Source organism: Falco punctatus (assembly GCF_963210335.1).
Source record: "Falco punctatus genome assembly, chromosome: 5".
Classification (NCBI taxonomy): Eukaryota; Metazoa; Chordata; class Aves; order Falconiformes; family Falconidae; genus Falco; species Falco punctatus.
The window spans coordinates 71843120-71869336 of NC_137584.1; the positions used below are offsets into that span (position 1 = coordinate 71843120).

Consider the following 26217-nt stretch of genomic DNA (forward strand, 5'->3'; position numbering starts at 1 on the left):
CAAGCATCTTCATAAGGACACCATGAAAAATATGCTACATAGTGTCATAGGTTTCACAAAGACCATTAACCACTGGAAACAGATCAAACGCCAGGAATATATTTCTACAGCTGCATGACCCATATTTGAGATCAGTTTAAAAAATAAAGGCGAGTAGATCAATCATTAGCCTTTAATAAATCTTTACAGATATTTCACTTTTTTTTGTGGCAAACCTTTTAGACATTATTAATTTTCACCCCAATTTTAATGAATGGCTGTCCCAATGCTTAACCTCAAGAAGTCACGTAAAATGAATTATTACCCATGATTAATTATGCTGTAATAGGCCAGTAAGAGCAACCTTTATTTCAGCCACTGATAAAATTAATTTAAATTGACTCCAGTAAACAGTGTCCTGTTTATACTGCTACTTACGCACAATAAAAAATGTTTTTGCTAAAATATAGATGTTATACTTCAATTCAGACCAGTGAAAGCGTTTACCTCCTGCTTAAATCTAATGAACATTCATTGTATTTGACTACCCATTATTTCTATTCAACCACTCACAAATCAGGAGTTTTAAATTACAAGTCAGTTGTATCCTTTCTAAAATGCCCATTTAAATGGGAGCATTTAAGAAAAGCAACGACAGGATTTTAATTCAAGCGGAACCAGTATTCCTTGACATTAATTCATCCAAAAAGCCCAATTTGGATGCCCGAAAGTACTTGGAAGATAATGAGAAGAAAAAAGTAATTGTTAATCTACTAAAAAACAAAACAAAACTCAAGGAAGCAATATATTCAAATAATGTGAATCATTGTGCTCACATTTATGTTTATTGTACAGAACCTACTACTGTGAGATCTATTTGAATTTAATAACATCAAATCTGGCAAAATGAGGGGCACAAATTTCTTCCTCACAGACACCATTCCTTGGAGATGTTTTTTCCTCATACTGAGATAAGCTCCAGCCTTGCTAAGAGAAAGAGGCCCAGGAAGATCCTGTGGCTAACAGCTGAGGTTACGTAAATTCAACCTATAATAAAAATGCACTTTCTTAACCTTGAGGGATGAACGCTTGACATTATTTATCTTCTTAAGATATATTTAATCCAAGCTTCTGTGCTAAGTTCTATGGTCTGCAGATGCAGGAGGCCAGCAGGGATGCTCATGGTGATCACCCACAGCACCAGAACCCATGAACGTGTGGCTTTGTCCATCATTCCTTTCCTTCACAAGCCTTACTGAGAACATCACTATTGTAACACTCAGCACCCATAACAGTTTGCAGCTCTCATTAAAACAATTACTATAGTCAACTCGCACAATTTGGAGCTTCAACTGCACAGAAGTAATATCCCCCACGTCCCTCTATGTAACTAGCCAGAGGTATTCTCTGTCTTTCTTCCATTTTTGCCTTCCACTGACGCACAGACTCCCCTGCAGTGAGGACATGATGGCCCTGTACTCTGCACCTGGCTTGTGTGGTCCACACTGGAGATGAAGGACTGGGAGCAGATACTCCTCCGTAAAACACGGACAATTAATGCATCCTGCTCTTCCCTCTTCACCTCTCACTATCTGCAGGAAAGTGCATTGCCTTCCCCTGGGATCAGCTAAGAGTATTTAGTGAATTCTGCCACTGCCAAGGCCTCGTACATCGACTGCACCTTCCCGCTGCCTGCTGCTTGCCTATGGCACAGGGTACTGCTGCCACCTGAGCTGCGGTGTGCGAACAGGGCTGAACTGCAGAGGCGTGCCACAGCCTGAAGGTGTGGTTATTTGGTGGTCCCTTTAATGACCAACTGCATAAAACTGTCATTACACACAAGATGACACTGATGTTTGCATTTTGGCATTTTTTTTTCTGCGCAAAGGTGGCCAGATTGTTGGCCAGTTCAAGGGTGTTGAGAAATGAAGCAGGTCCACAGAAAGCTACCGAGATGGCGAGGGGCCTCCACGCATGGCCTGCAGGCAGCTGAGTCTGTCAAAGGGAAAGCTAATTCCAACCTAAAATATTTTATGGGAACTTACAGCAAAGATGTAAACAAAGCCATCTTTCTTCAGCAGTGATAGTATAGCAAGTGGCAACGGCCATAAGCTGCAACCTGGAAGGTTCAAATTGGACATGAGGAGAACGTTTGTCACCAGGAGGACAGTGCTGCGGCGGAGCACACTACCCTGTGCGCTTCTGTAACCTCCATCCTTGGGAGATTTTCCTGACTTACCTAGACAAAGTGACTGATGACCTGAGTGAGTGTGGAGGATGGTCTGCTTCAGTTGAGTTTGCAGTAAAGAATTCCACATGGCCCTTCCAACCAGCATTTCTCTGATTCTACACCTTGACAATAATTATGGCAATGGATTATAGCTAGCTCTCTTCATTCTCCACTTTAGATTTATTCTGGATGAGGCAGTGCAGTTTGAACATGCAAAGAAATTTGGGCACTGTAATTACTTTTAGCAGAATTTAAGACTATGGCTATACTAGCAAAATAAACAACACCAGGGAACATTGCCAGGTACTGGGAACAGATCTCTTCAACTGTAAATTGTTGGAATGGCCTTCCCCATGGCACTGGGTCACAGTGTCAGTGTCTCTCTCCTCTCCCTATACACGTGTATATGTACACATTGGCACATATGTAATTACAGAGTCGGGAAATAAGGACCACCTGAACCCTCCCCAAAAACGGAGCTCAGGCCTGTGAGTGATGGATTCCCTGTACCATCGGCCATACCAGAGCTAGCATATACTCTTCCAGTAGCTATAATGATTATAGGATCAGAAATGTGTGTCGTTGGAGGATGCATGGGTATATACACTCATATAAAATTAACCTCTTAGACTTTATCTTTTCCTCAGCCTGACACAAGTCCTGACTCCACTATGCCCTAGACCAGCTGTTATCATTCACATGAGAGACTCTCCCTTTATAAATGCACTGATCTTATATATCAGATGCAGACTTAAAGAAGGGATTAAAAATAATAAAAAAGACTCTCATTTAGCAAGCTTATATTAAAAATTAAAAGATGTTAATAAATACTGTGTCTATAAACTGGGCTAAATCTATCTAAAATGCCCCACAGTGAAGTCTTGCATCAGTTATTATTGAAACATTAAATGCTTTTCTTACAGGCTTACAGCAATCAATTTAACTTTCAGTCATCTTGTACCCATATGTGCTGCTCCTGTTGATGAAATGGCTATTAATAAAGGAATAGATGGCTATGAATTAAAGCAAGCTCTACTTAATCACATTAATCCAGAGTATGTTAAAGGCTTCAATTTTCTAAATAATTTTGGGCTTAATGCCTCTGAGATGGGCAGACTGTTCTATTGAGGCAGCATCTGGTCCAATTTATGCTACATTGTGAAGGAGGAATTGTTAGGCCCTTGCAAAAATAAGGAAGACTGACAGTTTTAGGGATGCAACTAAAACTGCTACAGCTGAGACAAAAGATACTGCAAGATACTGAAAAAGACCTACAACAATTAAAAGGCAGCCCACTGCTCTGCAAATGCAACTCTACTGTTCAGTGAATTGTATATGATTAACTTACTCTTAGTGATGGGATGAGTACTCCATACACTTAACCATCACTGTATTTTCCAGTCATTGAACATCCAACAGCTGCTGCTGTGAAATATGTTCACTTACCCATTACATTGGGTTACCAATTACAGAGGAATTATTTAAAAAGGGAATGGCACAACCACTAACACTATCCCTGCATAAGCAGTCATTTCGGGCTTCAGGATTTTCTTTTCCCCAAGGTTTTTTTTATTATTATTAATTTGGTTGTGTCAAGGTAGTAGTTTTACAATGAAATAAGATTTACCTTGGCTTGTAGCACTGAAATGCTGCTGCATTCAATTAAGGAGATACAGAAAAAGTGTTTTAAATACTTCGGGGGGAATAAAAACCTTCATAGGAGAATTAGTGTTTTATAGAACATTTCTTCAGGAGAAAGATTTTTTAAAACTCAATCTTCATAGGTGGTCTTCAAATAAAGAAGACAACAGGGTACAGTCTATCCACTGGGGAACAAAAAAGTATTACCTTTGCCAGTAAATTTTTGTTATCTTTAAGATGTCAAAATCACAAAAGTTTTAGGGGCAGATCTTTTTGTCAGCAACTTCATTATAAATGAAAACAGCAACTCCAACCAATTTAGTGTATTTCCGTAATATATGCAAGTACGAATGAAGCTGCCAAGTCACGTTCTGCAGAACTGTAAAAATCTCTGTCTGAAAATTTCAATGAAATGTAACGTTTTCATGAAATATACAGCGCAGGTTTGGGGGGGGAGACATCACACATAGCACATATTATCACATGTTGTAAAATCTGGACAATTATAAAGTGCCCCAAGAAGATTGTATATGACACCCTACCGTATCTACTTCTGCATCCTACAGGACTAGAAAGGAATCAGAATTTTGCAATGGTGATTAAAAATTATGTTTAATGTAAAATGCTCAGATACATAGTTTATTTTCAGCTGAATGAAACAATGTAGATACATAAATACCTAAATACACCAGTTGAAATTCTCTATGCCTACAGGAGATAAAAGAAGACTTTAGATTTCCCTTTGTTACCTATCCATTCCCCCAACACTCACTACCAGAAAAATCCACATAGCTGTGGATTTCAAAGCGCTTTATAAGGTGAGATGATGTATCTCCTTTTTTATAAATGAGGACAATAGGCAGGAAGAGCTGAGGGTCATCCAAGTCAGCCTTGGAGCCAGGAATAGAAAGAAATCAGCTGAGTCTCAAGGTAACAGCCCAGCTGAGGCACTCCTCCTTCGTTTTGCAATACGTTCTGCTCCAAAGAGCTGCCAGGCAAAGTCCGGCATTAAAACCACTCCTGAGGGAGTGACAGGCAAGAGCAACAAAAGGGAACAAAGCACGCACCAACCAAGACACCAAGATGCTGCAGGAGAGAAACTGCTGGTACCCGTTTTCAGTGCAAGTGTAATTAAATGGGAAGATCTTCCGCTACTGCATTCAGCGAGAAGCTTCATTGCTTGGAGGGGTTTCAAAAGAGGAGAGGGAGGCTGTGTTGCTGGTGTGACAACTACAGTGGTAGTTTGGGGATTCTTTGAAAAGGCGAGAAAAGATGGAGTTATTTTCTCACATGGTGTCCCTGCCCATGGCAGGGGGGGTGGAACTAGGTGGTCTTCAAGGTCCCTTCCAACCCAAACCATTCTCTGATTCACAGGTTTTTGAAAAAAGTTATCTGAAAAAGTTTTATCTGACCTTTATCAGATACAATGGGAGCAGTAGTTCTAAGAGCTAAGTCATTCCTCAAACTCTGGGCCTTTCTTCTAATTAAGAGCTAGTAAATAGGCCTAAGTACAAATAAATAATCACTTGTCATTCCAGTGGTATAAAAAGAATTCATATCTAGGTGCAACACTATGGCAACAGCTTGTGTGAGATACTCTTTGACAGTGCAGCAGAGCTCCTGTTTAACAATTCAAACACAGAAAGCTGAGAATAAAGGAGGCAAAAAGAAACTGATATCCCTGCTCATAGCTCAATTGTTGTGATGAATTGTGCCCTCACACGTTATACGAGTCTATCATGTGTAGACAAATTCTATTTCATGGTAACAATGAGTCTGCATGGAGAAAAGTTAATTATCATGTTGAAAATAAAGGAATTAAGAGAAGAATCGAAGGCAGTAAACAGATGAATATACAGTAAGCCACTTGGCTTTATACTCGGTTGGTCTGCAGAATTCACCTGCTGTATCTGTTGTGACACTATTTCTGCACCTTTAGCAGAAGATCAAAACTGCCTATTACAAGAGCACTAGCAACAAATGCAGTTTTGCTGCAAATTTTGTCCTTTTTTAATTAATTATTTTATTTTCCACAGCTGCCTGAAACAGTCATCCTTCAAGCAGGCTTCAGAAATAATTCTCTTTATTATGCAAAGTTCTTTAAATCCCCACTGCCATATAAAAGATACTGCTAATCACTAGAGATTTCAGTTAGGTTCAGAGCATGCAAATCTCTGGGAAAGACCAGGAAGAATATTTTGCTCTTCCCAGTTAATTTGATCTGAAACAGTGGGAGCTGGTACCAAACTACTGCCCACCTTTGGTGTGATAGCCTTCGGTTCAAACACCTGCTCAGGAAGCTTGATGTCCAGATCCCAAACCCCTCTCAAAATAAGAGACAAGCATCTCTTGAGAGCATCCCAACTACCAGGCTACAGGATATGCTGGGGAAGCACATTCGTTACGTTCTGATAAAGCCACTGTGTAGCCACAAATGGAAGATTATAGAATCACAGAATCATTTAGGTTGGAAAAGATCATTAAGATCATCAAGCCCAATTGTTAACCCAGCGCTGCCAAGCCCACCACTAACCCACGTCCCTAAGGACCACATCTACACATCTTTTAAATCCCTCCAGGGGTGGTGACTCCACCACCTCCCTGGGCAGCCTGTGTCATGCTTGACCACCCGTTTGGTGAAGACATTTTTCCTAATCTCTGATCTAAACCTCCCTGACAAAACCTGAGGCCATTTCCTCTTGTCCCGTCACTTGTGACCTGGGAGCAGAGACTGACCCCCCTGGCTGCAGCCCCCTCCCAGGCAGCTGTAGGGAGCGATCAGGTCCCCCCGTGCACCTCCTTTTCTCCAGGCTGACCCCCCCAGTTCCATCAGTCGCTCCTCATAGGACTTGTGCTCCAGACCCTCTCCCGGCCCTGTTGCTCTTCTTTGGATACCATAAAGCCATATGGGAAGCTTATTTCCTTCTACTAACTAAGGCAATCTGGGGCAGTGAGGAGAAACAGGGAAAGAAGGGCAAGGTCTTGGAACCTATTGTCATCGTTAACATCTTTTTTTATAAGCTTTATAACAGTGTCACGCCTGATACACTGTTGGAAGCCAAATCTGGGACCTCTGCTTTTTCCTGTGCAAGAATCTCATTTTGTTTGCTTCTGTACCTACTGCATTTCCGTTCTGGATCAGATCACATGCTGGTCCAGCTTCAGAAGAAGCAGGAAGAAGAGGTCCCTGCCCCATCCAAAATCTGACCTACTTAATTCATGCAATTCATACTTTCAAGCTAGGTGCCTAAATTCAGCCCACAGACTAAGGTCACCAGATCCCAATCTATATTTTTTCATTTAATTTGAGTTTCACTTTAAGACTTCTGAATGTATTACAAAGGCAGACTGGGAGATTGCATTGTGCGTGGAGAACTCGTTACACGTTACTCCTGTCTTTGAACAGCTTTGAACACCTGCAGAAGAGCTAAACTGCCCCTGAACAGAGAGGAATGAGGCAAGAAATAAAATGAAGCCATTTGTTAAAACAAAATAAATGAAGCGGTGAAAAATAATGGTCCCATCTACACCTACCAATGATCTGGAGTCAGTTCTGCTGAAGAAAAGTGTGCTGCCAAAAACTGAAAGGAGAAGAATGATACAGAATCCTGACCATTTTCCTCACCATACACTGTCCATTCAGAAAATAATAACAACAATATTTTGTGCTCTTGCAATGCTTTGTAGCTTCAAAACATTGCCCAACCAGGGCCTAAACAACGAGTGGAACTTCTTTTTCCAACACTTGTTTGCTACCCGGTAACCACTTTTCCTTCTCACCATCGTATTAACAGACTGAGACAAATTTCTTCCTGATGTAACACCATTACCTCAGCAGAATTATGTTTAGGATCAATTTGGCCCAATTCATTACTTTCTTAATAGATGATAAGGGTATTATAATGGTGTTCCAACTGAGTTGGAACAAAGAATCTTTACAGCATTCAGCACACATAATGACATGATTAAACCCTGTATCCTTTCCAGAAAATCTAAACCACTATAATTATAACACCAAAATGAAAAGGGGGAAAAAGAGAGGGAGAGGGGAGGGAAAAAAAGAAGTAAACAATGTGTAATCATGGTAGTTGATGATACTGCAAACTTTCCGTTTAGTACATAGTACCTGTCACCTTTCCACGATAAATGAAGGAAAGGTATGGCCAGAAAAAATTATGACCTCCTTAACAACACGGGCGTAGAGCCTCCCTTAAACCAGCCTCCTTTTGAGGAAGAAAGTATTCTTTCATATCATCAAGGTGGATAACTCATGGCTACAATGAACATATTTTAGAAAAATAAGCAAATCCTAATCTAAACCTTTGCAGTGATGTCAAATTTTACCTAATTTTGTAATCTCTTCTAACCTTTATAATTAAGAAGATGCATCTTAGTCAAGCTGCCAGCTGTAATGCATGTTTTAGCCTCAATGCACTTTTCTGCTGTTTAGCTGGCTCCTGGGCTGAACACAATGGTTACTCTGCTTGTAGAGAAGCAAGATAAAACAATTGCTACGGTTCCCTGTACCAATGTGATGTATGGATATCACAGAATCTCAGCATCACAGAATGGTTGGGATTGGAGGGACCCCTGGGACCACCCAGCCCACCCTGCTCAGGCAGGCTCTCCTACAGCAGCTGCACAGGATCACATCCAGGCGGGCTCTGGACGTCCCCAGAGAAGGAGACTGCGCAGCCTCTCTGGGCAGCCTGTCCCCGTGCTCCGGCACCCTCAAGGGAAAGAAGTTTTTCCTGCTCTCCCCACGGAGCTCCCTGTGCTGCAGTTTGTGCCCGTTACCCCTTGTCCTGTCGCTGGGCACCGCTGACAAGAGCCCGGCCCCGGCCCCCTGACACTGGCCCTTAAGGTACCTGTGTGCATCGCTCAGGTCCCCTCTCAGCCTTCTCCTGCCCAGGCTGAACAGCCCCAGCTCCCGCAGCCTTTCCTCACCAGGGAGATGCTCCAGCCCCTCATCAGCTTGGTCACCTCTGCTGGCCCCTCCCCAGCAGCTCCCAGTCTCTCTGGAACTGGGGAGCCCAGCACTGGTCAAACTCAGAGTCTCTGTGAGTACCTGAGAGGATCTCCATTTCCTCCACCTCTGGAAGGACAGAAGCGGAAAGCAGGCACAACAGGGGAGGCAGAAGTGTTATGACAACACCATGAAAAGCTCAACAATGCCCACTGGCCATGAAGCCTTTCTCCCCAAACAACTCCCCAGAGCACCGTGACTTGCCCAATGTGCATAACTACTCCCTGCCCCCAGCAGCCTCCTGCCTGCACTGACGGATTCCTGCCATCTCCATCTTGTTGCCCCTGAGAAGTTTTTGACCTGAACGCGGGCAGACCACCATCCCCTGAACACAAATGTGTATCACCCATGAAAGGTATGCTTGTTCCTTTGACTTCTTCAGATTGGGATGCTACGGCCTAACAACAGCCAAAGGCACATCCTCACCAGGACACCATGCAGGCTCAGCCAGCAGACCTCACGCTTCTGGTGACAGAAGCCCTCTTCTCCCTACCTGCCCCCGTGGCGCTACAGTGGGTGCTACCAAATGCTCTAGACCTCGGGAACAGGCGTGCTCCATGGCTGACAAGATTCCTGAGAAGAAGGACGACCACAGTCTGCACCATGCTCCAGTTTAAAACCCAGGAACAGCCTGGGAACCCAAGGACTGTGTCACTGAAACTGCTTCCCATTCACTCACTTTCTGCTCAGAAACAGGCAGCGGCACGTACGTACTAGTACACTGAGATGATGGCTTATCATATTAATTAAAATTCTTTTATAGTTTCTTTTGATTTCTCCAGCTGTCTGCAGCAATCTGTTCTCTTTTCTCGTAGTCTTAACACGGTGTGCTTTGGGAGGAAAGGACCTTCCCTATTTTTCTCCTGTGCTTTACCAGGCCAGGTAATAGCCCATGCCAAGTCTAGCATTCAAAACATTAGTGACACTTTTTTAGTATTTTTGTTCTATTCTTCTGTATTATTTTAGCAGAAAGCAAACCGTATAGACTTTATGGAAATGTGACATTAGAACAGAATCACTTGAAGGCATTTCACTACAATTAACATTTTTCACTCCTTGGAAAGAAAATAAAAATAGTTTCTAATTGAATCGCTTCACTGAATAAACACTGGATAAAACCAAGTGGGGAACTAGCAGACAAAAAATAAGGTTAGCCACATGTCGGGGTTGGTTTTTTTCCCAGGCAGATTTGATCTGTGTGCTAGCACTGCGAGCACATGTGTATGCAAGCACTGCCACGATATATTTTTGCGCTCAGTAATAGGTACAGAAATGTCTTCAGGCACGAACCACATGCAGAGGCAAGGAGGCAAAGCTGGTAATTCCATCTTGCATCTTCCCAGCCAGAGCACTCCTAGGATTCACCGGGTTTAAAGGGCTGGTTGTGAATGTCAGTATAGAAAATACACCTCAACAAAGATCAAAAACAAGAGTTCAAAAGAGTCCACCGAGTTCCTCAGTGCAAAACATCCACTAGTAACTACAACAGGCCTAGGCTGCATGCCCAAGTTCACAACAGAACTCACCTTGCAACTGAATTTTTGATCCTTCAGACAGGGTTTGTGCATCCACACCACATACTGGGTTTGCGCATCCGTACCATATTAACCATCAGCTGTACCTAGGAATTGTCCAGGATAGGCTACTGGCCTGGCTACGACCATGTCAGGGACTACCAAAGCAATCAGTGGTACAACTCATCGCATACCCACACTCAAATCTGTGCCCTGTTCAGTTTACTGCTAGAGATACAGCCTGTGCGTAGCCACGACGACCCTTCTAGGGATGTCACTTCTGCTGGTAACACAGAAGATTCTTTAGAAGCCAAAGAGGAAGCATTCTTTCAGGAGACTTTACCCTGCTGATTTTTTTAAGAGTGTCTGCAGCTCCAAGTGGACTCTATCTGAGGCAGGCAGCTTCTCCTCCTATTGAAGTACAGCTCAAGGCCAGAAATCTCAGACTGGACACTTTGTCCATATCAACAGGCTGAAGAGATCTCATTGATGTGGAAATGAGATATGCTCTTAATACTTTTGGTGGTGACAGTTCACATACAATGTGAGTCCAGTGTAGATGAACCACAGCAGCTATGGGGTAAGAAAAAACACCTCCTGCCAGTAGCATCGTGCATGAGGCCAGGGAGGCTGATGCCATCTGACACACAACCATGAAGTAAAATCTTCCTGGTGCCAAAGTGAAAGCCTCAAAAGATGTACTACAGAAGTGTTTCACAGCAGTAACCGTTCAAAAGAAAAAGAAAGAAAGAAAAAAAAGATATTTTCAAATCTCCTATGACGGATCTACTGTTTGGTTTTTCCCATTATCTTGTTCCCAGCTTTCCTGTGGCTCTGAGCTCTGCTGACAGTACAGAGATACAGCAAGTCACTATGGAATACTCATTATTAAGGCGGAGTGTCAGCAAAGCAAATGAAGCTCTTTTTACTTATGCCTCAGAATAAATACTTCGTTCCCAGACTTATTGATACCTAGCTGCCGTGGAAGAACCTTTAGCAAAATATCATTTAACTACAGCAAGTTGTCTTTCAAAAAACTTCCTGCACCAGTTCAGCGCTAGGGTTAATGAAACCACAATTTCCCCTCATACTTCTGAAGACCAGAAATGAAATCATATAAAAGAAATGGATAAACAAATTAATATGGAAAAGGTCATCAGTGATTTTTAAACACTAAATCACTAATACCTGGCAACTGTGAGGTATATGAAGACAGAACTCATGCTGACTTTCACTGAACTAGATGGTTATGTTAAACGCACCCTTGGTGTGAAACAACACAGCAGTTATATTTCAACTAGTCGACTAGTTCCCCTTTATTTTCTTCCTTTTTAAGATTGTATATCCCAGAAATTTCCAGCAAGATAGCTTAAATAAAAAGCTATGGCTAACACATTTCATTAAACAAATCTCAGATCCTGGGATCAAGTACAGTGAACCAGCCTGTTTGCCCGTGCTGTAGGAACTGATGGATCCCACACGAGATGACACAATTTCTGTAAAAGGATCTTGAAGTCGACGAACAAACAGCAGAAGGAGCCCATGTATTAAATGTACCTCAGTTATCTTTTGTCAGAAGTATCTTGTGTGGCTTGTGGATTATGCCTTTGGCTCTGGTGGTAAAGTCCTCTGCTGCAGCGTTAAACAGATAGAGCTGATTCCTTCTACAAGTCAGTTATGAGGGCTGTTGCACCCTGTTACTGTGGGGATGTTTCCTACTGAGGGAAATGGCAGATCTTCTATCACTTTGGGTATTCAAATGAAAACTGGTTAATAGTCTAAGAAGCTTGGGCTTCATAGCTTACTACTGTGATTAAAGCAATACTTAGGGCATCCAACCCAACAGCATCCAAACACAAAGTGATGGAGCCTACCTAGCAACAGGTTTTGACACTTCAAACAGAAATTTGCAGATGACATCCCATTCCTTCTCTTACACCCAAATTGCGACCTGATCGTAACTTACAGCCTATCCTAGCTCTACGATCTCTGCCTTTTTTAGTGCAGCAAAGCATTTGAGAGATTTTTGTCTCTTCTAAAAAGAATACAGCTACAATGGATGTACTCAAGGCCTAGCCCACAGCAAATCCGTGAGCAATTGTGTGAACTCTCTTGAGTTCTGGCTTTCCAAAAATCCTTCTCAAAGTGTCCTTCACTCTGCTGTTACTTCACGTCACATGCAGAAACTTGCTACAGTGCAGTACAGCCACAAGGACCCCAAAGGCTCTGACTCTCCTTTCACCGGACCAAATTCTTGTCCTACTCATGTACCACATTCTCCTCACCTAGAGAAACATATGTGAGGCTGAAAATGTCAGACACAGGAGAACTTGACTATCATAATTTTGCTTACTATAAACTGAAACACAATAGCTGCCTTGGGCAGAGCTCACCAAAAAGAAGAAAGTTAAACTCTTGTAATTAGATATTTTCATCATTCATCCAAGACATGGAAACTATGGAGGTCACTTGTAGAATCATGCAAAATCTTAATCATTTTGGTGAGGCAGTCCTCAGTTTACAAACTTTTATATGTCGGCATAGGAACCTGTTCCATAAAAGGAGTAAGCCAAAGTGGGTTATGTTTACACACAGTAATTTCAGTACTCTCCTAATTTCAGGAAAAATGTATTCTCAGAAATATCCACATTAGCCCCACAGCATTTCAGTCACGTGTCACTAAAACAATAAAGATTTCATCTGGAGGAATAAGCAGTAAGAGCAACAAAATAACAAAACACACCACAACAAATGAGAAAACTCAAATTTGACCTACTATCTACTTTACTTCCAGAGCAATGATCCCCCAATAGCTGTAGCTTCTCCCTGGTTTCTTCCATCTCTGATCTCTGTTCCTCATGACATTCTTTTGCTTGTTGTTTTCCTCTTTTGACTTGCAATATCAGTTTGTGCAAGATACTTCAAATATTGCATACCAAGAATAGTTCTTATGTCTTATGGACAGGAATAGCCACAAGTGACCTCAATGATGTTACCACCTGCAGTAATTGCTAATTTTGGGAGGACAATTTGGTAGACTGAGTAGACCGGCCTTGTTGTTGGGTATTTTTTTCTTCTCAAGCACCTCCATATCCAAACAAAAAAAAAAAAAAAAAACCAAACCAAAACAAAACAAAACAAAAAAAAAACAAAACAAAAAAATTAAACTCCCCCACTAGCCATAACAAACAGTGAACCCCTTGGTAGTAGAATCTTTTTCACAAATACATCACGTTCCCATGCCTAACATGAGACGCAGCTTCCTGCTGCATCTTCTGTTATCAGGCACAGTGACATAGTGAACATCACAGCCTAATCCTGCACAGAGTCTCTTCTGAAAGTGAAAGTCCTTTGGGAACTTAGTGTAGGCTCCAGGTCAGAAGATTTTGTCTTTGACTTGTTCTGTAATGGCTCTTTCACCTCTGGGGCTATCACATTTTCTTCTTATATATATGTTTAATAAAAACAGGAGATACAAAAGGTGGAAACAAGACATCTCAGTGGAATACAATTCAAATAAAGTTGTTAATAAATAATATATTTAGTATTTATACTGCTACTACAACCTAAGCCTGTGATTATGGGCAATGCTGAGATAAATAGATAAAAGGAACAGAGGACAGCAGTGAGGCTATTAGGATTTCAAATTTGCCACAAGGCACAATCAGGTATCTAAATAATAAGCTGGATTTCTTAAAGCCTGAATAGGCCAAGATATTAACCCTGAGAAGTCAATTTCTGAAATGGAAACATAAACTTAACCTTGATTAAAGACGTGGCAGAACCCCTTAGCAGAGAAGCTGCCATCCCTTGCAGACAGGGAGTTTTTTGTTTTTCAGACAATGGTTGGTAAAAATATTTATTCTCCTTTTTTTTTTTTTAATTATGAATCTACAGAATACATTCCTATATCCTACTACGCTAAGGTGTAATGAAGTTTTCTTGGTCAACAAGAAGCTCTTCTGTTGAAAAACAACATGTCAGTAATGTCAACGTAGAAAATTTTCTAGGTAGAACTGCAATATAGCAGGTAACTGAAATTCAGTGCATCTGTTATAATTCTTGTTGTGTTGCAGCAGCACCTGCTATCACCTGTCCAAATTATTTTTTTTGAAGTAAAATCGGTACATCCATTTTATTTCATGACTTTCGAATTGCATCGAGGACAAATTATAGGGTTTAGGGTTATATCAAGGTTTTGTCTGCACATCTAGGAGGATCCCAGGACTACAGTCTCATGATTACAGACACAACTTACTCTAACTGTGGCCTAGTTAATGAAAATTATATATTTTCTACAAAACCTTGTTCTTCAATTGCTACAAAAAATATACAAAACACTGATATCCACAGTACATGACATTAACTTTGATCAATACAGTATTTTGTACTTTGATTGGATGACCTTTCCTTCCTTCCTTACAGGTGGACCAGGCAAAAAAAAAGGGAGAAGTGGAGCGATTGGCCAATCGTATCAAGGCACGTTGTACAGATCAAGGGCACGGTGAACACTGATATTCTTCACAGAATCTATAAGTCATTAAAATTCCTATATCCTGTTCTTACAAGAAAAAAAAAAGAACAGACAAAGGCACAACAGGAATCTATTCTCTTGACAGCGATTTAATAATAAAAGAAAATGTTCTGAGCCATTCTCATTACTGCTTGGGAACTTTAATCTTGTGGACTTAGTTTCTGTTCATGAAAACCTTCAGATCCCTTTATAAGCTACAGAAAGAGAAAGGAATATTTGCAGTTTAATTATACAATTAAACATTTTGGAGAGTCAGACCCACTCTGAAATAGTGTTGCGATGTCTAAATGAAGGGCTTTTCAAGTAATATAAGGCACTGTTCTCAACGTACTGGTCGCTTGTCACAGGACATTCAGCTGTATTTTGTGTGGAATGGGAAATCTGAGATTGAAGAAATATTCTCCCATATTACATTTTGTCTACACTGCTACTAATAACTCACGAAAAACGCTAGTCAGATTTGCTGTTGTTGGTGTTCATGATCACGCTGTTTATGCAGGGGCACGTCAAATAAGCCCCAGGTCACGGAGCCAACCCCCCTGCATGCATCTCCATGCTCAAAGCACAGACATGCCAACCACCAACCTGCTGTGGGCTTCACTGGTCGCCTCGCCCGCTCTTTCAAGTGTAACTAAGATGAAGTAGAGATGGAATTAACTTTGTAAATCATCAACTGACCAAAGGGATAGGAGGTAACAGAGCAAGAAATTTATTTTGCCTTTCTCCACTCTCTTCCATCAGTTATTTAGAAGTCTTCCAGGTGAGCTCTGGAAGCCTGGACTTCTTAAGAACTGGAACCTCTACATATAAGAATCAGTCAGAAGACTAATTGGTATGCAAGACACAACACTATCCCTCAGAAAAATGTGGGTTTGCTGCACAGGAAATGTGAAAAAACTTCACAATCTAGTGTTTTATGCAACTTGAAGCAGAAACAAAGTCCATGTAGCATAGTTTTATATTGCATTGTTAATTAGTAAGAATTGTGATTTGTGTACAAGAGACGGCGCTTCAGAAAGGTACTGAGAATTGACTAGATTACAAAGTGGTTTAACTAACTAAATATACGGCTGTGTTCACTAAGCCCGCTAACTAATGCTGGATAATAAACAGGGATATTCATCTATTTTTCTTACCTTACAGTCACGGAAGGTAAGCAAAGAAAAAAATTCAAAACAAAATAAAATTACCTGCTTAGATGTTAACAGCTTGAACCATAAGCCTAGAAACTGCCCTGTTTTTAAGAAAATCATTGTTAGCTGCATATTTTATATGGTAATTGTACATAACCAGTTTATGAATAACAACAGCAGAGTTTTTCCCTTCTGATTTCAGTGCCACTTGAGCTATGCAGATTTCAAAAAGCTTATGAATATACAGATAAACAGAATTGTTCTGAACATCTGTAAGCAAAATATGAAAAGATTTTTCATACTGAATGAACATCCTGGGTTGTCTAATGCTGGCCAAAAATGGTGTATTTATGTATTAGACTAAAGCACTGAAAATAGCTCAAAATCCTTCACGCACTCCAGAACGCCTTTTCAGGTTTTCATCTATATGGTTGTCACCATAAAATGTAAAACTAATTTTCCAGCACTGTATTCATAAGCTTCAAAGTAACTCAATTATCTCCTAAACATCAATTCAACAGGGCAATACCGCACCAACTGATAGGAGAATCTTCAAATGACCTGTCCCACATCTGATCAGGGTAACACCAATCTAACCCCTTCAAGTAGAATCGTGACTTTCCCCATGCCCCAGTGGAGATGTGAATCATGCTGCTGTTCAAAGCGTAGGAGGCTGGAGGCTTGCCCTTAGAAGCTTGAGTTTTCCTGGGGTACCAACACAGTGTTGTAACAGGACAGCCATCACCTGGGTGCTGTAGGAGAAATGGTGTCCCCTCACACAGCTTAGTACGAGGGCTGCAGATCACTTCTGCTTCCCGGTGAAGTCCATCCAATGAAGATGATGGCAGAAGACTGCAACACCGCGGGTGTGGAAAACAGGCCTGTGTTCACTTGAAGCAACACAACACTTCCTTTCTAGAAAATCAACTAAAAGCATGAAGAAAAGAAACATCATTTTCTTGTTTTCTATAGAAGATGCTTACTCAGAACTAACAAACATAGTATAAAGAGTGAAGCGGAATATTAAATTGCAATCAATGGGTCCAAGTCTCCATCTCAGTAATTCCTCAATACAGTAAGATCAGTTGTATTTAAGGAAATGTCGTCCTCAGAGGTCTCCAAACAAAGAATTATTTAAGATCACTATGGAACATCCTAAATACACAAGAAGACAAAATCCTTTGTGGGCTCTATAAGGCACTGTACACAGAACATACTCCTGTCCCTTTTGGCTGCTGGTACATCAGCAAGCAGGAACTTTATGTCTTGCAGTGCAAGGAAGATCAGCTTTCCAAGCAGAAAGCTGATGGATAACTCATCTGACAAATCTGGTGGCCTTCCATCACGAAATGACTGTGGGGGTGGGTAAGGGAAGAGCAAAAGATGTCTCTCGCTTCTATAAGGCCTTTGGCACGGTCCCACACAACATCCTCATCTCTAAACTGGAGAGAGATTGGTTTGATGGATGGGCTGTTCAATGGGTGAGGAAGGGACCACATGGCTGCACCCAAAGAGATGCAGTCACAGCTCAGTGAGCAAACAGAGACCAGGAACAAGTGGTGCCCCTCAGGGCTCTGTATGGGCACCAGGACTGTTCAATATCTTTATTAATGACACAGACAGTGGGATTGAGCACACCCTCATCAAGTCTGCGGGTAATACGAGCTGAGTGTGCAGCTGGTATGCTTGAGGGAAGGGGCACCACCCAGAGGGACCCTGACAGGCTTGAGAAGTGGGTCAACATGAACCTCATGAAGTTCACCGAGGCCAAGCGTGAGGTCCTGCACCTGGGTCAAGGCAGTCAACAGTATCGATACAGACTGAGCGATAAATGGACTGAGAGCAGCCCTGCAGGGAAGGACTTGGAGATACTGGCAGATGGAAAACTAGACACGAGCAAGCAATGTATGCTTGAAGTCCAGATAGATAGCCAACTGTATCCTGGGCTGCATAAAACCAAGCGTGGCCAGCAGGCTGAGGGACACCATTCTCTGCCTCTACTTTACTCTTGTGAGACCCCACCTGGAGCGCTGCATCCAGCTCTGGGGTCTGCAGCACAAGAGAGACATGGGCCTGTCTGAGCCAGTCCAGAGGAGGGCCACCAAAATGGTCAAAAGACTGGACTACCTCTCCTACAAAGAAAGGTTGAGAGAGTTGCTGTTCAATCTGGAGAAGAGAAGGCGCTGGGCAGACCTTACCGCAGCTCCTCAGTCTACAGAGTGGCTCATTAGAAAGATGAAGAAGGACTTTTTACCAAGGTCTGTAGTGACAGAAGAAGTGGTAATGGTTTTACACTGAAAGAGGGTAGATTTAGATTAGATATAAGGAAGAAATTTTTTACAGTCAGGGTGGTCAGAAACTGGAACAGGCCGCCCAGAGAATTTGTGGATGTCGTGGCACTGGAAGTATTCAAGGTCAGGTTGAAGGCTTTGAGGAACTCGATCTAGTGAAAGACATCCTTGCCCACAGCAGGGGGAGGGTGGAACCAGATGATCTTTAAAAATCCCTTCCAACCCAAACCATTCTACATTTTTATGTTCTATGATATATAATGTGTATGGATCAGATGATCGATACCTGATCAAAAACAGTGCATGCATCCAAGAATCTCCAAGAACAAGAGATTGGAAAATCTTATGCCTCAGCAGGCACACATTCCCCTGCCTCCATGAGATGTAGGCAGTGCATATGCACATAAATTAACAGTGCATGGCCTGTGTCTTTAGCTCCAATAGAATCATGGATAGTAAATGTACATATAGATACCTTAGATTTTAATTAGTTGTTCACATATAAGCATCCAGTTACTTTGGAGATGTCCAAGGGCAGCTGGGTCATCCACAAAAAACTGCCAGATGTGACTATAGTGTGGCACGTGGCATATTCCCAGACATCTCAAATGGCATGAAATCCTACATTTAGGCAACCGAATCAAAAAAACACCATCATCTGATGTGTTTTGAGTGACCTTAGCATGGAGAAAAGAGTAAATCCACACCATTTTGCCTGAGGCCTAGCTGACAATGTGCTTTTAGAAGAAGTGTTAAATGTTTCCTCCAAAGAACTTTTGCTTGTTTTCTTCTGAGTAGAGTGCCAGAAAAGTGTTGGGTTAAAATAACTCTCCTGCACAGTTCAGCATGGGCTGAAAGCAAAGCTCAAAGACTTGCTGGACTGTTTAGATGGCTCTGATGTCCTTTCGAGAGCTAGATTTAGAGGACATGACTGTTAAATGTTTACCATAGATATGATCCTGCCAGAACAGAGGAAAAAGCAAGTGGCGATCACACAGTGCATAAGTGAAGTCTATTATTTCAAAAGAATTGTTCTTCCTAGTGAAAACTATGGCAATTAGAAGCAGTCAGACAGCAATATCTATGCAGAGGTACTGGGAACTCTCTTTAAAGACACTTCCCAAAAGTAAGTTTAAAGATAAAATAATACCTGCCAAAAAAAATAATAATCAGAGTAAGATCAGAATAATACAGGGCTAGAGGAAGATAAGTAGAAAAACCATAGCATGTAGAAATCAGTAAATTCTCCAACTCAGCTCAGCTACACAGCTAGGAACAGAAGCATGCAGCACATACGTATCCCATTTATGTTCACACAGACAAGGCTATGAAATATGTGCTTATGCTTCTGGCTATCTCTGAGCAAAAAAATCCTTCAGTGTCCAGCATCTGGAGGCATATAAACATCTATAATGCAAATGTGTATAAAAACAAGCACTAGAAAAATAACCTCAGCTGTGTTTTTGCACTACAAATCTAACTAAAAAAACTATCCGAAAATAGACTTCAAAGATTTTTCCCATTTCTTTATTCCAGCATTCTTATTATTTAATTACCATTTTTTTTCACTATTAATAAAATACAGCACATAAAGTAGCTACAAAAAGCTTTTTTATCTCAATCAAATGCAAAGCTCACAATACTATGGAGCTATTCTGAAATATAAAACTAGCTTATACTGCACAGAATTGAAAGGATGGCACATTTTTTCTACTTTCCTGGCTACACCATCTTTTCCTCTGATTGTATCTCCCCTTGGCCAACAGCCAGCACTCAGTATCTTAGGGGAAACACTCAACAGTCCATCATAACAACCCTCAGTGTACAGGAGCTGTGACTCTGTTGGGAAAGAGAAGTTGTGCTGCACATCCCTATCCTACGTAAATAATCTAATTATTTAATACCCAGGCCATTAAACAGAGTGGACAATAATTACCAGATAGCTTTTGGACCATATATGCATATAAAACTTACAGATAATGCAGGCAAATGATGAAAGTACAAAATACAAGACTGCAGAGTATTCGGAAGTAATGAATAATTTGGATAAACAAGACAGGCATCACTGATCCTGCCATAGATGATGCTTCTCATTGCTATGCGATGCAGGAGTTCTGGGTATCTATCCATCAGTTAATGCTAAAGGCATGTTATCCTTTTATTTTTGTTCTATAGCTTACATTTATATACACTGAACATCTGCACTCAGGGGCATGCCTACTGCTGCATGTTCCCAACAGAAATTATCCCTAATCTATATGGGGGTTTTAGCACGTATAAGGCAATTTCCAATTAGTACAGTATTGTCTATAAAATACAGGCATTTGGACAATGCCCTTAATAAAACGCTTGAACTCTTGGTCAGCCCTGAATTGGTCAGGTAGTTGAACTAGATGATCCTTGTAGGTCCCTTCCAACTGAAATAGTCTATCCTGTTCTACTCTACACCACCTTAAAACACCTCTTTCCACATTTTTTACTATTTCCAGATGGTTTCTGGTTTTTTGGATGTCTTGCTACACTTCTGCACCGTTGCTAAAGTGTCCATTGTTTGTGCCACTGAACTTTTTACACCCTTTTTATTAAATCCCCGTGACCTACTGTCAGTTACAACAGTGCATCAACTTCAGCATTTGGCATAAAAAGCGTTAGCAAGAGAACAAACGAAAAGAAAACCTCCAAGGTGTCCCCCACCAAGGAGTATAGGAAAGCAGGAATTTGCTTCAACAGCAACATTAGTCAGTTGGCTGCCAGTGGTTCTCTGGTTTAGATCACAGAAAGAAACTGGATCACGTTATTAGTACTGTAGAAGGATTAGTATAAGAGTGCAATGAAAAATAAATGCAAGGGTTTGATGTAGAAATGATAGAATGCTGTGCACTGAACTGTACAAAAATTTAAGGAATTATTAATAATAACGCAAATGAGAAAACTAGACTTCTCTATATGACCTCTTGGTTACATGGAAAGGAAAAGAAAGAATGTGTGCTTTCTGATTTTTGTTCATACTCAGGTACAGGGCAAAAGTAAAATCAAACCCCATGCTTTTTCTAAAGAACACATTGGCATATTTGAAAAAGAATTCATTTCCTGAAGGTATCCTTTTCCTCTCAGAATATTTGTACATACATTAATTCATTAATTATTTGGAGATAACAATGGGAGGGGCATACCATATATTTCATTACAGTTCAGGATGCAAGGCCAATACCAAGGCTGACTAAATACCAAATCACTCTAATCACTGCAGTCACTCTTTTTACTCTTCATTGTCACCCATAATCCAACAGCATTCCACTCACACTCCTTAAAAACCAAAGAGGAAGACTTACCTGAACAGACTTCTTTGTAGGTAGGATTTGGAGTATACCCTCCTGCGTAACCCACCTGAGTGGAGTAGACTCCCTTCTGTCTCCAAAACGTCCTCTCAGCTCCCCAGAAACAGCCCATACCTGAATATTGCATAAAATGCAAATCATTATGTCAAACTCTGCTCAATACTAAATCACTCACTGGCAGCTTAATTGCTAACAGTCCATAGTGGAAGTAACATCTATAGGCAGCACATGATAGTCAAATGTTTCCTAAGATTATGCATAGGGTAACTATACTACGAAATCCATTCTGCAACAGACCACAACCCAAATAAAGCTTTATTTATGCTTCTTAATATCAAGATACCACAGAGGACAAATCTTATAAGGGTTCAAAGGCCCAAACAAGGAGAATTTTCATGCACATCAAAAAAAAAAAAAAACAAACTTGAAAGGCAATTGCACTATTTGTGAGGCACCATTTTCACTTTAATTGATTAGCAAGCTGTCAAAACACAATAATTTGTATTAATGGCAAACAGTTATTTAATTTTCTGCTTTCAGGCATACGCAATCTTTAAAGGCGGCAGTAATAATGGATTAAATTATATGCTATACAGGAGGAAAAATGCTTTAGTTTAAGGATTTATGTATGCAGATATTTGATGTTCAGACAAAATTTTGGTAGTTATTCACCCCCATGGCCAATTATCAACGGACATCTGACCATCAACAGGTGTAATTTAGCAAAACACTCCTGGTAATAGGAATTAAGCACATTGTATGAAAGCGAGGTGAAGGAACAAACAAGACTAACATTCACAATTCTCTGATAGCTTAAACAGTTAAGCGACATTTAGCTCCAATTTGGAGGACTCTCTAAAGCTGAAACGTCAGGTATACTCTACTATTGTTTAGCTTATCCCTGATTATAGGCGATGTATTTTCCCTTTCAGTGATAACATACTCCCTTTTATTATTCCCTTGCTAAAACACTTGAAATAAAGGGCAGTAAAAAATAAGCTAAATACTAAATACACTTAGAAATCAATGATCCACAATGGGTTTTCTACTGATGATGCCGCAGTTATGACAGGTTAAAAAAATAAAGAAATGTTGCTTCAACTAGAAGAACAAAGCAGTCCCTTCTATCAACTATGATGGCTCAAAAAAGGTGGGTGGTTTTTTTTTTTTTGGAAACTTCAGAGATTAATTTCAAATTAAAGTTGGAATTCATCAAAAATTACAGAAGTAATGACCCAGATTTCTCCTTCTAATTCAGGTGCTCAAGCAAACCACATAAATTAGGAGCCTAACCTGCTCCTGGACGCCATGGGAAGAAGCAGGCACCTCCTGAGGACAAGTCAGCCCACAGAAGATATAAATTGCTGATCATACCACAGTCGTTCTCCCTTGACTACAGAGACAGCTACGGCTGTTACTTGGGTTCCTCAGTGAAATTAGGCTGGTGGCAAACTGCTGTAGGACCTTTCTTGAATTTCCCTCCCAGTTTTGTAGACAGCAATCAAGAATTCTTATTTGAGAAATTTTGCAGGCACTTGCACACCTCCTATCTAAGGGTGATTTAAACTAGAGTGTATTTCTGTACCTGATGTCACAATTTTACCTATTTTAGCCTGAGATGTTCTCCAGTAATGATGCCCCCAGGTCTAGTCAATTGATATGGGGTGAGGCGTATTTTGCACATCACTCTGCCTATGTCGCACAGTACAAATGGCAGCTGTGGTCCCATCATTGTCCAAATCAAGAGCGTAACTAAAGAATATTGGCAATCCCTGACGCTCAGGTTTTCTTCCCGCAGAAGTCAAAGCATGTATGAGGGGCAGAGCGCATGCCCGTGTCTCATGGCTCACCCCAAGAGTCCAGTCACAGAGGAGAGGGATCCTAGCGCCGTGAGCTGGGAGCACTCCTTGGTGCACTGTTAAGGTGGCCTTTGAACACATAGTTTAGACACAGCTTCTGAGTCTTTAATTTTTTGCTTAGAAGCATATTTTTGGCCACATTTCTCATACACACGTGTAAAACAGCATGCAAACGCAGGTGCGTCTGTAAGTTCCTTGTAAAAGTACCACACGCATCCTGCCAAAATTCCTGTCGCAGCACATCTGAGTGATGTGAAGCATGTGGGCAACACTCGTGAACAATACTTTAACATGGGTGATGTGCAAATTCTTGGTTTTTACACTGAACAGGCATATAGTAACAAAGTTCAGAAGTAAGCAGAAGCATACACAGCTTGGGGTAGGAGGGCAATTTTTTGTTAAAATAAAACCCCTGAGCTTCACCATTCCTGTCTGCAGTTCTCTACTCCTCATCCCTAGCCTTGGAGATGTAGCTAAATTTTGGCTATGTCTTCATACTGCTTTATCTATGAAGACATTTCGGAGGCATTACAGAACTAGACTGTGATGAAGAATCTGTTCCAAAAGTGCATCTGCTTTTGCTGAAGTCAACAGAGAAGAGAAAACACAATTTTTCAAAATCATGACTGAGACAATTGTTTAATTATGTGAAAGGCCTATTGTCTATCAAGTCTATCACAGGTTCCAAAAAAAGGTAATTCCATTCCACTGCAAGATAGTGACAAGTTAGGAACACAGCTTTTCCATGGCCATCCAGTCTAACAGAATTTGTTCCTTCTGATAATCATAATTTACTCTGTCAGCAAAAGAAAAAATTGTATTTATAGACATGCAAGTCCAAAAGAGGAAGAAGGCAGGATCCACTTAAATCTCACCTACCTTAAATTTCGATATTTAACTACAAACACTGCCCAGCTATTTTGCTTATTTTAGGACTGTCTAAACCTGGGGGTCTCAGAATTCATTAGGTTCTTCTCTGCTTCACATGACAGAGCTCAGCCAAGCATGTTCTCCTGAAAAAGCAGGCACCTTTCAGTAGTTTTCTGGTGGTTGGAATTAGGCAGAGAGCAGAAGAGGGCATCGGAAGTCACATAGAAGTGGGCAGACTCAGGAGGTATATCTATATCTATATCTGTATACATATATAGAGAGAGATGTATATACAAAGCTTGCTTTTGTTTTGTGTGTTGTTTGTTAGATCCTAAGTTTGGATCTGTACCTGTATGCAAAGCATGGAGAATAAACTTCAGCCCAACACTACTTGAGTGCTGTGCATCCTTAATATTCAAAGGGAAGTTTGAGCTCCAGCTGCCTAAAATCCCAGCTGTGCCTGCAGCACATGATGCGGAGACCCTTGTAGAACGGACCCTGTAGCCAATTTAACACACAAACACTGGCTGGACAAGCACGCGGAGGGGTGGTGAATGAGCCGTTTCATCTATGCCAAGGAATAGGGCAGACCCCAAATTTTCCCCACAACATATTCCTAGCTTTTAAACCTCAGTGCAAATGACTAACTCAAAACTGACACAACCCAGAATCAGGTTTGAGTTCAGATACAACCCCAACTTCAAATACAAAGTAGAAACGCTCATTCTTTTCCTATTTATTTTAAGAATTTTAATGCTCAATAAATCCCTAATTGCACTGTCTGAAAGTACTGATCAGGGCAGTGGTCACTGACTCTCCTTGATCAATACATATTATTTAGGATTCTCTCACTCATAGCCCTCTCTGACCTGTTGATTTGACCTAGTGACCTACGTGCTCATCACGGTTTCTTTCTCTTTTTCTTCTTCCAGTTTATGTCTGAATTCATTCTGCTCCCCTTCCTCTGAGAGACAGACATTTTATTCTCTTGGTGAACTACTCTCATGATTTCTCAAGTACGCTGGCACCTTGCACAAACAATAAATCCTCACATCCACCAGAACAGATAAAATTGAAATCTTTGTCATAATAAAACAACCTGCTAGTAAAGGGACATAATTTACAGCAATACAATACTAAATTGCTTTCCACAGTACTAATACATTCAGCAGTTGATGTTTGTTATTCTGCTAAAGTGGTGCCACGTTGTACAGAGAAATTGTCATAAGGAGAGAAATATTAACAATAAAACCCCACATAATATTCTGGAGTTAAGACACATCAGTTCATGGAATGCCTCTTCTTCAGAGCACTTGGTTGCCTTAAGCCACGTTTAACATGAACAATGATTCCTGAAAGAGGGAAATAATCTCAGTTCAAGACTTCACATGCTCTCGTTGTACAAAAAAAGTTACTTTCTTTAATTATTACTAGTCAGAAAAATGAAGAAATAAACAAATAAAATTATTAATTGAATAATAAAACTCAGAGGGGGGAAAAAAAACAAAAACAGCAAAAACCAGTAAGAGAAGAAACATAAAAGCAAAATGAGCCACCCATATTATAATTTGAAACTAGAAAACATGAATGTGATTTTAAACTATTCATTAAATAATTTGCATAATCCCCAGTACTGGTGAAGTGAGTGCAGCTTTAGAGTTAGATAGAGAGCTTCCGGAGGCATTCCTAAGAGAAAGTAAAAAAAAAAAAAAAAAAGGGAAATACTGGGGAACATACTTATATTTCCAGAAAAAGTATTATTTGAACATAACGGGTATTGCAGAATAGTGTTGAAGCATTGA

General features: G+C 40.8%; 1 protein-coding gene across 2 annotated transcripts in view; it reads right to left on the minus strand.

Annotated features, from left to right (window-relative positions):
- The window catches only part of MSRA (methionine sulfoxide reductase A), a 292183-nt gene that overhangs the window by 129979 nt on the left and 135987 nt on the right, over positions 1 to 26217 (minus strand). Inside the window, exon 3 of one of the 2 annotated variants that reach the window (XM_080389197.1) lies at positions 21681 to 21800. The exons of the other annotated variant lie outside the window; for it this stretch is intronic. Coding sequence (XP_080245323.1) covers positions 21681 to 21800 — 120 coding nt within the window. The remainder of the gene's footprint in view (positions 1 to 21680; positions 21801 to 26217) is intronic. 2 annotated transcript variants of the gene reach the window in all.